Here is a 14,275-nt window from a genome sequence, read left to right as displayed (position 1 = left end):
GTTTTTTGCTTGATGGTTAGCCTATTACTGAACACAAAGATATGAAAAGGTTACATTTTCTTCTCTGGAAACGGAGCGATTAACCTATTTCCAACAGGCACATCAACAATAAGGTTATGGAGTAAGCTGTCTAAACAGCTGCAGAAACATCTAAGGAGTGTCAGCTTGAGAGCAGTCATCAGTCAGGTTTCCACCCAAGCCATGGGAAGGAGTCTGAACTGGCAGACATTAAGTCAGAGTCTTGTAGATGAGTGATGATGAGTATCAGGCATTTCTCAAATAATTGGCTTGGGTGCCTGCTTTCGACACCATTCCATCACCCTCTTCTATTAGTCTGTGTGGTGGAGCGGCCCAGAATACCCATCTTTGTCAAACAATAGATATACTTTTTTCCAGGTAGGTCCCGCCTCTCCACCAATATGGGAATGAATTAAGCTGTTCCTCAGAGATCAACACTCTCTCCATCCTTATTCAAAGTACATAAAGAGCCATTAGAGGGTTCTTAAAGAAATACAAGCTGGATTTCCCCAAATCCGAAAACACCACCAAAGCGAAGCTTTGATAGAGATTGGGAAGACAACAGAATACCCGATTTAAATACTGGAATATATGCTGCACAGCATGTTGGTGCTTAACGGGACAAAACGGCAAATTCTAGTGATGGGAGCTTCAGCACCCCTGATAATTTCCTGAACTTTGCTGCAAGTCCCTGAACAAATAAATGTAGTAAGAAGTGATAGCTTGTAATTCTCATCTCCATTTGGCAAGGAATAACCTACTCTACCTGAAATATCAGACTAGACCAGTTTCAATAAAAGACACAATAATATGGGAATGCCTTGCATCTAAGTAAAGAGTTTCCCATGATCTGTTTATATGAATTGTAAAACAAAGGAAGTAAAGTAATCTGTACATTCCGGCCATGAGACCAGACTTCTCCCATATGGCATATGTGAAATGGCTGGTGATCAGGGCTATGATAAAATGTAAGAAGTTCACCATACTCTGTAAAGCCTTGATATACAAAGAAGCAATGCATTTAAGGTGAACATTTTTTAAACATGAGGCTGCTGGGTGTCAATGAGGACCACAACACTACTCTTCTACCGATCCTTATTTAGGCAATGCGGCTCGGCAAGGATGCAGGTGGGTCTGTGGAGCTAGAATACTCGGCACATGGACAACCGGGTGGTCGTATACAATGCAGTTGCTAAAAGCGTGAAACCCATGTTTATTGAGAGTACAGTACACGGATTTGACTTAATAGTGCCTGAAGGGAGGTTCTTTCACCATCCCTGATGTGGATTTGCTGATAACAATTTAATTAGGTCCCTGACATGTACTCTGTGACAGTGCAATGAAGGACGTATATAGTGGTGTGTCCGAAAATTTCAGAAGAAACTAGCATTAAGTATTGTTTTCAGCTGAGTATGCATTGGTGTGGCAGATACAAGGGCTTGTGTACTATGGTTGAGTTTACTCTGCATTGGCACCAATCAACATGCATTGGCAAAGATAATAGGTCTTGTTTCGGGTCCTAATTATTAGAGCACAGCATTGGTTAACCCCTTCCCTGCTCATGACGGAACCACTCCGTCATGAGCCACGGTTGCGCTGTGCTCATGACGGAGTGGTTCCGTCATGCTGTGGCCGTTGGCGGCCGCTCCGCCCACGCGGCGCTAATTCCCCGCCTGTGCGGGCGATTAGCGCAGTGGGCGGAGACGTGACGGAACCACTCAGTCATGAGCACAGCTCAACCGTGGCTCGTGACGGAGTGGTTCCGTCACGAGCACAGCGCCACCGCACCTGCCCCCAAACCCCCCCAGCGCCGCGGCGGAATTCCTGCCGCGGCGAAGGGGTTAAAGAATAAAAAACAAACAAACAAACAATTTGCCTGCCCATGTTATTTTGTAGGGGTGTGCACCACGCACGAGCGCAGCTACAAAAGGACATGGCTGCTTTTATTTATTTTTTTGTTAATAATCCGAGTTGGATCGTAACTAAAGAGAAACAAAAACACACAAAAGCAGGGTGTGTGGCTGCAACACATGGGGTTTGAGTGGCGGGCAGAGGCAACTTGGTGGACAAGGGCCAGAAACAACACCGGGCATGGATGGGAGCGGGTGTTTAAAGAAGATGGAGGAAGCAACATGGGCATGTTCAAGGGTGTCAGAAGCAACAAAAGGGTGCACAGGTGGAAGCAACTAGGGGACGAAAGGCGGAGGCAACATGGGGTCGTCGGTTGGGGAAAGCAACATAGATGGAAGGTGGCGGGCTTAAATAGCCAAAAAAGAGCAACGTGGAGCTGGTGAGGGGAAAGCACATGAGAAGGCAATGAGGGGGAGTGAGGAGAAGCACACAGGTGAGAGAGTGTAAGACAGCACGGCCGCAGGATGGAGAGAAACACACAAGGGAGATAATGGGAAAACACATGCACCCTCAGAGTGTGTAACCAAAGAGGGAAAGTAATGCCTGAAAAAGCAAGCAGTGGAAGAACAAAGTAATGTGTCCATGCTCCAGGTGCAGAACAAACACAGAACTAGAAGGAAAGCCCACACAGCTAATAATAAGAAGGAAGCAAATGAGAATTACAATGAAGCCAATCAAGGGTAAGGAATGGGTGAGCTCTAAGCCACTGCAGGATAACAGTATGTGTCGCAACAAACTGTTGTGAGGCCTAAAAAGCTCACCAATTCAGTAGAAAAGCATATGATTTTTTTTCTGTCATGGGCACAGAAAGTTACTTGAAAGAAAGTTGGTATGGGCCTTTTTGGAGTGAGTTAAAGTGAAATCGAGTGGGATGGAGTAGTATGTTTACCTTCACTTGGATGAATGCATCTTGGGTGCAGTATCGAATATCACAAGCCGTAATCAGATCCACCCCTGCAATTAAGAAGGTTTTTGTTAGATATTATTCCTTAGAAAAATTATAAAGATTACAAAATCCTCATTCCCTTTTTAGATACTGGTGCTGCAGAGACAAGGTACAAAACTAACTTTTCCCACCACTCATTGAAGACTCATGAAATGGTCACTAAAGATAGATATAGTACAGAATCACTCCAAGTCTCTTATCTAGTAAATGGGAGCATCTCACTATGATGAAGTAACAGAAAGAAATTCCAAATGGCAACAGTGATTTTCATCAGCAAAGAAACAATTCTAAAACAAGCCATCACAGAATGGCAAACATTTAACTTTTCAAAGCCTGCTACATGGAACAGTAATTTTTCACCTTAAAAAAGTGTGTTGATGATAATATGTAATTGTGGGGCTTATTAATAACATTTTCAGTAAGTTGCAGCGTTCAAGGGTAATCGTTTTCATCATTAGATTTGTCGTCAGTCAGAATTCCTCGATTAAAAAGAGCCCCACCCTTGTTAACAGCTATCTATTTATAATTCTATATACCAGTCACAAGGTTAACCCCAAGCCAAAGCTTATCCCATCATTTACCACTCATAATAAAAAATAACTTGATTGCACCAAATGCTCACCACTCCTTGCAAATTCTACCACATTCCCAACACCATCACTGTGTTTTCCTACACACAGCCCATTACTATGCTACCCAAAACATACCTTGTTCTATCCTTCAACAGTCAGTACCTGAACCTTCAGCTGTAATTGTCACAATACACTTTCCGCAGTCTTGAGCCCCCATAAATTGCGTACTTCCCATACTCCTACATTAATACTAAAACTGAGTATCCCCCCTCTGTTCTCATCATTCACCAACGTGTCTCTCCTATTCTCTGTCTCGAGTGCCCTGGGGTCCATCCGCATGTGTCCGATCACCTCCTCCAACAGTCTCCTGTCACCATGCAACCTATCACCACCCCATCAATACCCTCACCTCCTCCAACGCAGGCTCCATGGAAGGCAACAATAACTGGCTTCGGACACTAAAGCACAAGGGAGAAAAGGGGAGTTACACTTGAGGGTATAGCATAACCAGTATAAAATACAGTCTACACAGAGGTGTGATCACACAATGTCACAACGTAATTATGTAGGTTATGGGGATTGGAGAAGCACTTCTCAGAGTCTCTGGGAAGTGCTATTCTCCCATGGAGGACTTGAGAGCTGGAGGATATATCAGGGCTTGCAGTGTCAAACAGGTGCTAACTCCGTAAGACCTAACAAACAGGATGAAGGTGGCATATCTGTGAGGTATAAGAACTTTAAATAAACAACCAATCATCATTGAGGAATAACCGCTCTCAGCAATCGTCGACCCCAATTGATCCTGCTGTAGATCACCAGTGCTTAAGGACTCCATGAGATGTGGTGAACGCTGAAGTAAGCAAGCAGTAGAAGGGAGTTCGTGGTTTTAAGGCCTGGGCGAGGTATTAACTGCAACACAATCTTCTGGGAAATTTCGAGCCTGTGGGGAGATGCTACACCACTGTGTTTATAAGAGCACCCACAATCGGACCAAGATAGATTACCGGTGTGGGAGGGATTTTACTGTAGATGCAAAACAAATCCAAAGAGAAGGGATGAAGGAACATGCCCACTCTTCTAATGTAGATATGTGCAAGTAAGGGTGCCTTTTCTCAAAGGAACGTTAACATGCCAGCTAGTACTAGTTGGCACTGAAACAGGGTCACAAGGCAATCATGGGTACACCGGACGAAGCAGGTTTGTAATCTGCTTACCTTTTCTAACACATTAAAAGTTTCCTGATACTCCAGGAGTTTCTTGCGTATATTCCAGGCAATTCTGGCTGGATCGTCTCCTTTCTGCTGCAATACTGCACCTCCAAAATCCATCAAATCAAGACCTGCCATCAATAGGATAAAGTAAAGCTTTTAATGATGTGAGTTTTGTGTAGGAGGGCTGCCGATCATAACAGTTAATCAACCCTCCTTTGACTAGCGTTCATCACAAATCAAAGGCACACATTTGAAACCATGACAAATAAAGCACCATAACAACCACAATGGACAAAAGAGCACACCATTCTCGAAAACCGAAAGGGGCCTACACACATCATACATTAATCCACAGACCAGCACACATCGTCTTCCATACCGACCAGAATACAGTTCAGTCAGTACTCATCATCCACACACTAAGCATCATGGAGGGCAGCCAGCATACAGCACCTACAAAACAACAATAGATACAAAAACAGTTTACACACCAAATCAATCCCAAAGGAGGGCTGTACACAGCACCTTTCAAATTAACTAAAGTAAAGACAAGCACACTTCACCCACTAATCAGACCCGCATGAAAAGCAGCAATAACCCGCCCCAACAACAACCCTGCTGGAAACCTACAATATACACACTAAACCAACTCCAATGACTGAGACCATTATGCATCGATCGCCAAATGGATTCCAAGGGATACACACAGAAATACACCACCCTTTAAACAAATCAAACTACATACTGATCCGCAGAAACCGACACAAAACAAAACTTTATGGAGACCAACATTTAGCAATCATCAAACCAGCTCCACTGGGGATGATTTCTGTCCAGAATTCTAACTAATCCTTCTGGGGATTAAATTCACCAACAATCGAGCAGACTCTGGAGACCAGCATACACAATCAATCAAATCCGTCATACTGTAGACCAACAAAAAAATAAAAACAAACTGGGGAGTAGCACTCATTTCCAATCAACCACCTGTAGCAGATACCACCATGCACTTCCAACTAAATCAACACCACTGGGGATGAGCACACACCACATATGAAGATAGACAAAGGGAATTCACCCCTCAAACATACCCAAATGTGATCTGGTCCAAGACATTCATCAGAAAGTGGGCAGAAATAGTCTCCTATCCAACAAATTCTACTGAAAACGCAACATACCAAATCGGCTGCTGTGAACAAGCACATGATACCAATTAAATTAACTCCACTGGAGTTCAGCATCCACCACCAATAAAACCAATCACATGGAGGGCCAGCCAGCATATAAAACCTATGAAACATACCCTGCAGTGGACTATTATTTATCAACTAAACCCTTTGTGGGTAAGCACATAAATCATTAAACAACATACTTACCAAATTATCCCAAGCAAAGCAGCACAGCATTAATCAAATCAACCACATGGGGAGGTACCCACCTTTCCATCCTGAAACCCAAAGGGGATAACAACAAACCACCAATCAAAACACCCAATGCATGTAGAGCAGCACATATTTCCCTTCAAACCACCCTACCTACTACCAGCAACAAGCACCAATCAAGCCAAATCACTGAACTAGCAGGCACCATTAACCATTCACCATAACAGGGAAACGTATGACTGCATCAGGTCAGGCAGGTAAGGAATGTCTGCTGCCAGCCAGTGGGAGATTCAAATATGCTCCTGCCGAGTGGGCGCAGACTTCTGTTTTCCTGTCCGCTCCGCACTCCTGCGAGTAGTGTAACAGATATTGGAATGCTGGCTCCCACACTATGCTGGGAGCTGGATGGAACCACAGGGACTCCCCCCACAGTCAGACAACTTGTGGTTTATGGGTGCCCCCATCTGACCCTGCAAGATGGGGTTCCCAGGGCCAACAAAGTCTCGGGTAGGGGGGCACACGCCCTTCCCTTCAATCATGCAATTCAGCACCATCGGATGTGTCCCTGGGGCCTTATATGGTTTGGGGAGGAGGTGGGGGGTGCGAGCCCCCTCCCCTTTTTATTGCATTTTGTACCGGGGGATGGGGGTGCCTATGGCCTAATAAGGCTATTTTTAGTGGTTGGCCCCAGGAGAATCGGTCCTCTGGTACCTTTTAAGGTTAGAGGCCGGGGACATGTGTCCTCCTCCCATATTATTAGTGGTTGGCCCCTGGTAATGGGCTCCCGGGGGCCCATTTGGGCTCAGGCAGGGAACCACACGTCCCCTACCCTAAAATAATTGTTTTTGGTCCTGGGGCATGGGGTCCTGGGGAATCTGAATGCTCCGCGAGGTGGACCACACCCCCTTCCATATAATTAGTGTATTTAGTGGTTGGCCCATGGGATGAGGTCCCCGGGCCCATTTGGGTTAGGGTGGGGGCAGTCCACTCCTCCTTTCCCAATATAAACATTGTTGGCCATAGGGCCAATAGGCTTGGAAAACCCCTCCCCTGGCAGGGAGCTGGCCAACCCCACGCCGCACAGCTGAAGACCATGCATGGCTGGGGTTGGCAGCCTGCGGAGGGTCGTTACAGGGTCTGACTGCAGGCCAGGAGCTCAGGGCACTCATAAGCAGAGTGTGAGTGTGGTGGGCTTACTTTCCTGCGAAGGGTTGGCTGCAGGCCCAGTGGCCAACACTACTACTGCGCATTAACTTTACGTTAATAAAAAATATAGAAATTTACCGGAAAAAAACAATGGTTAAGGTGACATAGTAATTGTAATTATATCTTAATTTACATTTTAAAAGAAACTTAGAAATTCACGGAAAAAACTAAGGATAAAGTGACGTTATAGTTTGGTGTGATATTAAGATCTGATTTCGTTTTTTCAAAAACCATATAAATTCACTGAAATTTCTGAAAAACATTATTGTGAGCTATTTCCTACTTACTTCTATATCTCGAATGACATACTCTTTTATAGAGTAATGTGTACAAAAATAACGAGGATGATGTCAACTGTGATGTCATCAGTGAGGTTATAGAACATCTCATGAGTGATGTAATGGGTCAGGTCATAAGCAGTGCATTGCAGGAGCGCAAGTTCACTTCCTGAATCAGGCCTGTCCTTAGAAATCCAAAGAGAGGGACAAAATAAACAAGCATTTGCAATGCAATAGGTCTCACTTTTTTTTTTTTGAGTTAAAACTATTGGCGTTGTAAATGATAATGTCTTTTACCTATGTGTTTTGGTTTGGAGTGAATGTATGTACAGACACACAGCTGCAGCACTGCCTAGAGAACTTGGAATGAGGAATTACCACTGGAAACAGAGAAGCAGCTGGTGATGTTCAAAACGTTACGCTGGCACTGAATTTGCACCTAACTATAACATTCACTTTAACTTTGGTTTTTATCTGTGAAAAAAATAAAATAAATAAATATATATGCACTCACACACATATATATATATGTAATATAAGCAACCTGTAAACAGCTAAGAGTGATCAGTTAGCATATAGGTTCAAAAATAACATATGGGGCGAGCAAAGAGGAAGAGGCTGCAAGGAACTAGGGCTTGACGTAACTCGTGTGATTTGCTGTAGAATAATTACATACAGTACAGTTACCGCAGAATTACGCAACATTACACAAATATACATGAGGAGCATAACCCAGCACTTCGTGCTATTTTCTTACCTCAAAATACACCTGTGTCTCTAAAATGGACCCAAGGATGCATTTTGTGCTAAGAAAATATTGCTAGTTACAACAGAACACAAACAGCAGCAGCTGATCACTAAATTCATAGTTTCTGTGCTCCTGCTGTATTTTTGTGCCAAATTACTCGATGGTACACGAACTGTAGTTCTCAGTAATTTGGCATCCAGAGATTTACACACTACCGAAATTACTCCCACGTAATTCAAATTTTGCCCAGCCTACAAGGAACACAAAATAGAAACTAGTGGTGCTAAGCAAAGGCAACTTTTCGAGCACGTTACCATTTTGCCATATCCTCTGCAATCACAGCAACATCACACATCTTACAGACAGAGTTGTGCGCTCCGTGACATAATATAAAACCCATACAGGCAGCAAAATCAACACCCACATTATACACTGTAAAGACAGACACCAGAATACATGCCCATTAAACGTCAAACATATACATACCAGTGCACACAGATTTACTACTAATAAGACACAGTCAAATGCAGATCTACAAACGCAGGCACACAGCACAATAACAAGTCATACACGTACAGTGACACGCATGGTTGAAACGCAATAATACAAATCTCAAATCAGACAGACGCAAATAAGATGGCTGAGATACGAGCTCGAAGAATGCGTAACATAAGGGCACAGGCTTGAACCTAACAACATTGGCTTGTCGATCAATCCTTTGAACACATCTAGCACCAATCAGCTCGGGTAACTGAAGGACTTGCTAAGCATAGAATTCTGAAATAGCTAATATGCCATTCTGGTTACCTGCGGTGAAGACTTTGCCAGCTCCGGACAGCACGACTGCGTGGCAGTCAGAATCTTGGGCAATCTTGTTGAAACATTCCACCATCTCCCTAAAGTTTTGGAAGGGCAAAGGAAGAGTAACGAATAAGAGTCAAAGGGACTGACAGTTCTAACAACAACAGAAAGTAGCACTAGCAAAGTCAACAGGTCTGGGTTTTATGTACAAATGCATGCAGCATAAACACATTCAAGTCAGCAAGAGGGACTATAGTTGTAAAGCAGCCCCTTATGCAGGTCAAAGCAAGAACTCGATTGAAGGATTAAGGGTACGCCTAAACAGCCACAACTGTAGTTAACAGATGACAGTTAACTGAGCTGAGCAAAGAATTGATTGGCGAAGCCCCCACCCAATGGCTGCAGAAAGTTGGTTGCCAAAAGCTAGTGGTTTAAAGAGGCATACCTAAAGGTCACTTGACAACTGCACGGTCAAACCCCAGACCTAAATAGAACAAGCAGTGTGTCAGATAACATCTCTAGAGTTGGAAAAGATGTGTGTATTATGAAAAAAACTGCTGAGTTTGACCATTTATAAGCAAGAGTAACAGAGTCTAAATTGGGAGGACTTGATCAAAATTCAGTTTAATATTAGGGACAAGGTCTGAATAAAATAAAACACATCAGTAGTAGGGGAGGGTCAACAAATGCATTTACAATCAACAAAACCGATTAATGAAGGAGACGACAGTGTGATTTGTTTTTGCTTGCAGCAATCCTGTTTACATATGCAGGTTTAAGGTGGCAAGTTCTATGAATAAGTTGGGGCTGAGAATGTCATTTGGTTTCCTTTCATGCACTACCAACACTGGGGGATGTGAAGTAGAGGGACGCCTCGCAGCTTGATCCCCACATTACTTCGTGCACCAACAACTGAAAACATATATAGCAGACATACACACTCCCTTTTTAGGTCGAGCCTGGGCAGCGCATGCGCTGCAAGGCATGCTGTATTCCGGTAGACTTGAAGCTCCGCCCACTCTCCACCCATATTTTTTATTGGCTGTCATTGTCCACTGTAAACTGTGGCTGTTCATTGGTCAATAGGCTTAGTAGTCTCTCCTTAGTATTGCCTTGTCTCATTTTGTAACCTCCCATGGAGACAACCCCCCGTAACATGTGTTGTTACTTAGTAGGCTTTAATTACAGCCTCCAAGCACTATTTTCTCAAATAGGTGCAGGCAGGCCACGCGCTCTCCTAACGCTTGTTCTCAATTTTTATAGCACAAACGCATATGCAATGCAATAGGTCTCGCATTTGTGAGAGTTTAAGTTACTGACAATTCCTTTTATTTATCGGTTTTAAAAACACATAACATAAAAGGCATTGTCATTTACAATACCGATAGCTCAAACTCTCGTAAATGCTTGTTGATACTGGAAGCGAGTAAACAGAGATGCTAGAACGGGAACAGGAAACACTAGCAGTGGGGCAGTCTGCATACACAGGGACAAGGAAAACAATCACAGGAAAGCCCCACTAAGACAGAGAGGAAAAACACTGAGGCAAAGAATAATATTATGCTACAACATAGACTCCTACACTAGAACAAGGATCACTCCAACATTAGAATAGGGAAATGCTAACACTTCACCGCAACATGCTAACACCAGGACAGAACTAACACTAAGAAAGGACTCTACACTCACATTGTAACTGGGAACATACCAACAATTAAACAGGGAAGACACGTACATTGGAAAACATACTAAAGAATATTCACAATGGGACAAACACACATACTTTGGGACAAGACACACTAACACTGGGCCAGGAAATGCTTACTGTGGCAGAGGCACCCCCAATATTACTTGGAAGTAATAAGCACAATTACAACGGGATAGAGAACACACTGAAATAGGTAAAGGAAAAGAACTTTTCGTGGGGTAAGGAACACACAAACACTAAGAGGAAACTACCCATTGAGGGACTGGGAAAAATACTTGTGAAGGAAAGCAAACCAGAGAATACGATGGCACATGGAACAGACTTTCACAGCAAAATGGAAGAAAAAAAGCATTGGCAAAACCAATAGGTTTTGCCTATTCGAGACCAATTGGGTTTGCAATGTGAACTGCTATGCAACATGGCTTTAAGAGAAGGGAAAAAAAGCACTATGATGCGCCCAGCATTGACCACATCATATCGCCTCTAAAAAAAAAAAAAGTTTTTTTGCCTTGTGCAATATGTAAAAATAAAAAGCAGAAAGGGGGCAGTAACACAGGGGAGGGAGGAGGAAAGGAGCAGCGGATGGGGGCAAGGGAATTGGAGGGGAAGGAAGAAATAATACCTGAATCATTGTGCGAGCAGCAGAAGAGCACTAATTAAGTTCAATCAATGTGTGCTTGGTCCATGCTCCATAGAAAGGAGTGGGCGTGACACTTGGCCTGTGCTGGCCAATTAGGAGGCTGTAAAGAAAAGTGACACTGAAGCAAACAAATGATAAGCAATGGGTGGGCTCCAAGCCCTTTATTATAAACAGTTGTGTCTCACAAGTGAGTATCCATGCAGCACTGTTGTAGGTTCGACCTAAAAAATAAATTGGCCAGAGCAGATGTGAGTAAAGCAATGGAATATCTTAGGGGGGAGGGATGAGGGAGCAACAGAGAGTGCGTTGGGGGTGGGGAGATGTTTGGGAGGAAGCGGCATATGAGGGAGTGAGATGAAAAACAAGTGCACTCATGGAGAGCTGAAAGAAAGGAAAAAGTAGTTCCCTGAATGTAAGCAGTGAAAGAATACAAGTCATCCAATGAAAATTATGGTAAAGAGGTGATGCTTGAAGGGATGGACAAGCATAAGAAGAGGATGGCAAGCCATCGAATAAGTAGCAAGCAAAGAAGGGTAGCAATAAAGCTAACCAATGATAAGCAATGGGTGGGCTCTAAGCCCACTTTATGTGTTTGGTATGGTCCACAAGAGGTACTTTACAAACCGACAGCTAAAAGTTGTCTGGTAGGTGAGATCTAAAAAGCACACATACATTTCAGGAAGAGCATATGCAGAATTCTGTATCTTAAGAGCACAGAAACGTGTTTCAAAAAGACTGAGGGTAACAGAAGATTGAGGTTATAATATAAATGCTTTCCACTGGTACAAATAACGGTATGAATACTGATTTGCGCTATTTTGCAGATTATAAATAAGCAATTGACAAACAAATTATGTCATTCTCTTTTACAGTAGATTTATGCACCATTGCAAAAATAGGAAAAATGTGGTTTGCGGTAGCACAGCTAAACATATTTGCATACTTTTGAGTGGGGCGTACTGGAGGTAAGAGGGGGTCTTGTTGGCCCCTAAGGACCGTCAGCAGCCAAGGGGACTTCCTCCCCTAAACAGCAGCGAGCCAGGAGACACGTTGTCACAGCGGTGGAGAAAGGGAGTAGGGCCTCCAGCTTTTTAAAATTCTTTTTTATGTTTTCTATTTTTTAGGAAGGGGGACCATGTGTGCCCCTTCCCTCAACTGTTTTGTGCCCCAGGGACCCCATCCCCAGGGCGTGCCCCTTTTTTTAAAATCCTTTTTTTATAAAAAATAAAAAAGGGGGGTGGGAAGCTCCATTCCCCGGGGCCTGGACTTTTTTTTTTTAAGACATTTTTTCTAAATAAAAGGAAGGGGGGGCTGCGTGGGCACCCTTTCACAGGCCAATTTCAGCCCCAGGGACCCCATCCCCTAAGGCCCGGCCTTTTTTTAATTTTTTTAAATGATTTCATTAAAGGGAGGAGGTGGAGCGTCCCCCCTCCATGGCCTTTTTCGGCCCCGGGGACACCATCCCCCAGGGCCAGGCCTTTATATATTTTGCTTAAAAAGGGGAGGCTGGTCATGCGCCCCCCCCCCCCTCCCCTCCCCAGGCCGATTTGAGCCAGAGGCCAGGCCTTCATATATTTTTAAAGAATGAGGAGGAGGATCTGCACGGCCCCTCTTCCCTGGCTGATATGGGCCCTGGAGCCAGGCCTTCATATATTATTAAAAAATGAGGTGGTGGTCTGCGCGGCCCTACTCCCCAGGCTCATTTGGGCCCCCGGGAGCCCATCCACGGGGCCAGGCCTTTATATTTCTTTTTTAAAATGGGAGCGTCCACGCGGCCCCCTCCAGTGCCAATTTGGGCCCCCGGAACTCCATCCCCGTGGCCGAGCCTTCATATATATTTTTTTTAAATGGGGAGGGGTGCCCGTCCTGCCCGGGCTGATATCGGCCCTGGGGACCCCACCTCCCGGGGCCTGGCCACTTTGTTGGGGACCACAGGGGGAGCCTGAAGGCCCCTGTGGTCCCTGCCGAATGCCCGCCTCTAGCTAACATGCAGCTCCCTGGATCTCAAAGCAGTGCTGGTTTCCCTTCTCACTTGACAGCAGGCATGGAAACAGACATGCTCTGCTTTCAGCAAGCGAGAGCATTTGCAGCTCTCGCTTACTGAAAGCAGAGTGTCTGCTATGGCTTGACGGGAGCGGTGCTCCCGCCAAGCCAAAGAAAACTGCAATGTCCCAGGGTTGGGCACCCTGTGAGATTGCTGTAGCCAGCCCGGTGGGGGGTGGCGATCCCTAGGGCCATCTAGGGCTCTACGAGGGGGGACGACCCACTCCAATATAATTAAGCCCCGGGGAGGTGTGGTACCGTAAGTAATTGTAGAGATATGCCCAGGGTTGTGGCATCCCACGGGGCTGCGGGGGGAGGCCGTAAGGGCCTCCCCTGTATTCATTTAATGAAACAGCACTGGGGAGGTGGCATTCCCCGGGGCGCAGGGTGTGTCGCATTGGCACCCCTGCCTTACTATAAAAACCTGCCCGGGGGCCTACATCATAGGAAGTGTGGAAGCCCATGCATCGTTTCTTTTTTCGGTGGGAATCGTGGATCCAGCGCGACTCCTGTTGAACTTTTTTTTTTTTTTTTAAATAACTTTTATTGACCCCACCAAGAGGCCTAGGGAGTCAGGGTGTTTCTACCCTGCCTCCGTTTCCTTTTTTGAAAAAGTTTTTTCTTGTGACCCGTTTTAACCGATCCAAATAACAATACGAGCGCCAATGCTGCATGTAATTGACCTATGCTTTACATAGTGAACTGAATCAAACAAGGACACTAGCAACCACTTTGTCGTTGGATTTAATCCAAAAAATATATTTACCTTTTATATAAACTTCATTTTTTGTTGCAAAAACATACTTAGTAC

The 14,275-nt window shown here is 44.5% G+C and overlaps 1 protein-coding gene across 5 annotated transcripts in view; it reads right to left on the bottom strand.

Moving 5' to 3' along the window:
• Nucleotides 1-14,275, bottom strand: part of ECH1 (enoyl-CoA hydratase 1) — a 144,234-nt gene that overhangs the window by 45,171 nt on the left and 84,788 nt on the right. For all 5 annotated transcript variants that reach the window (XM_085625010.1, XM_085625008.1, XM_085625009.1 and 2 more), the window contains exons 3-6: nucleotides 9,080-9,168; nucleotides 4,662-4,786; nucleotides 3,857-3,905; nucleotides 2,819-2,883 (exon numbers count right to left, since the gene is read on the bottom strand). In XM_085625010.1, coding sequence (XP_085481136.1) covers nucleotides 2,819-2,883; nucleotides 3,857-3,905; nucleotides 4,662-4,786; nucleotides 9,080-9,168 — 328 coding nt within the window. The remainder of the gene's footprint in view (nucleotides 1-2,818; nucleotides 2,884-3,856; nucleotides 3,906-4,661; nucleotides 4,787-9,079; nucleotides 9,169-14,275) is intronic.

Source organism: Triturus cristatus, chromosome 9 (assembly GCF_964204655.1).
Source record: "Triturus cristatus chromosome 9, aTriCri1.1, whole genome shotgun sequence".
In the NCBI taxonomy this organism is placed as follows: Eukaryota; Metazoa; Chordata; class Amphibia; order Caudata; family Salamandridae; genus Triturus; species Triturus cristatus.
This window is presented reverse-complemented; position numbering and strand designations above follow the sequence as displayed.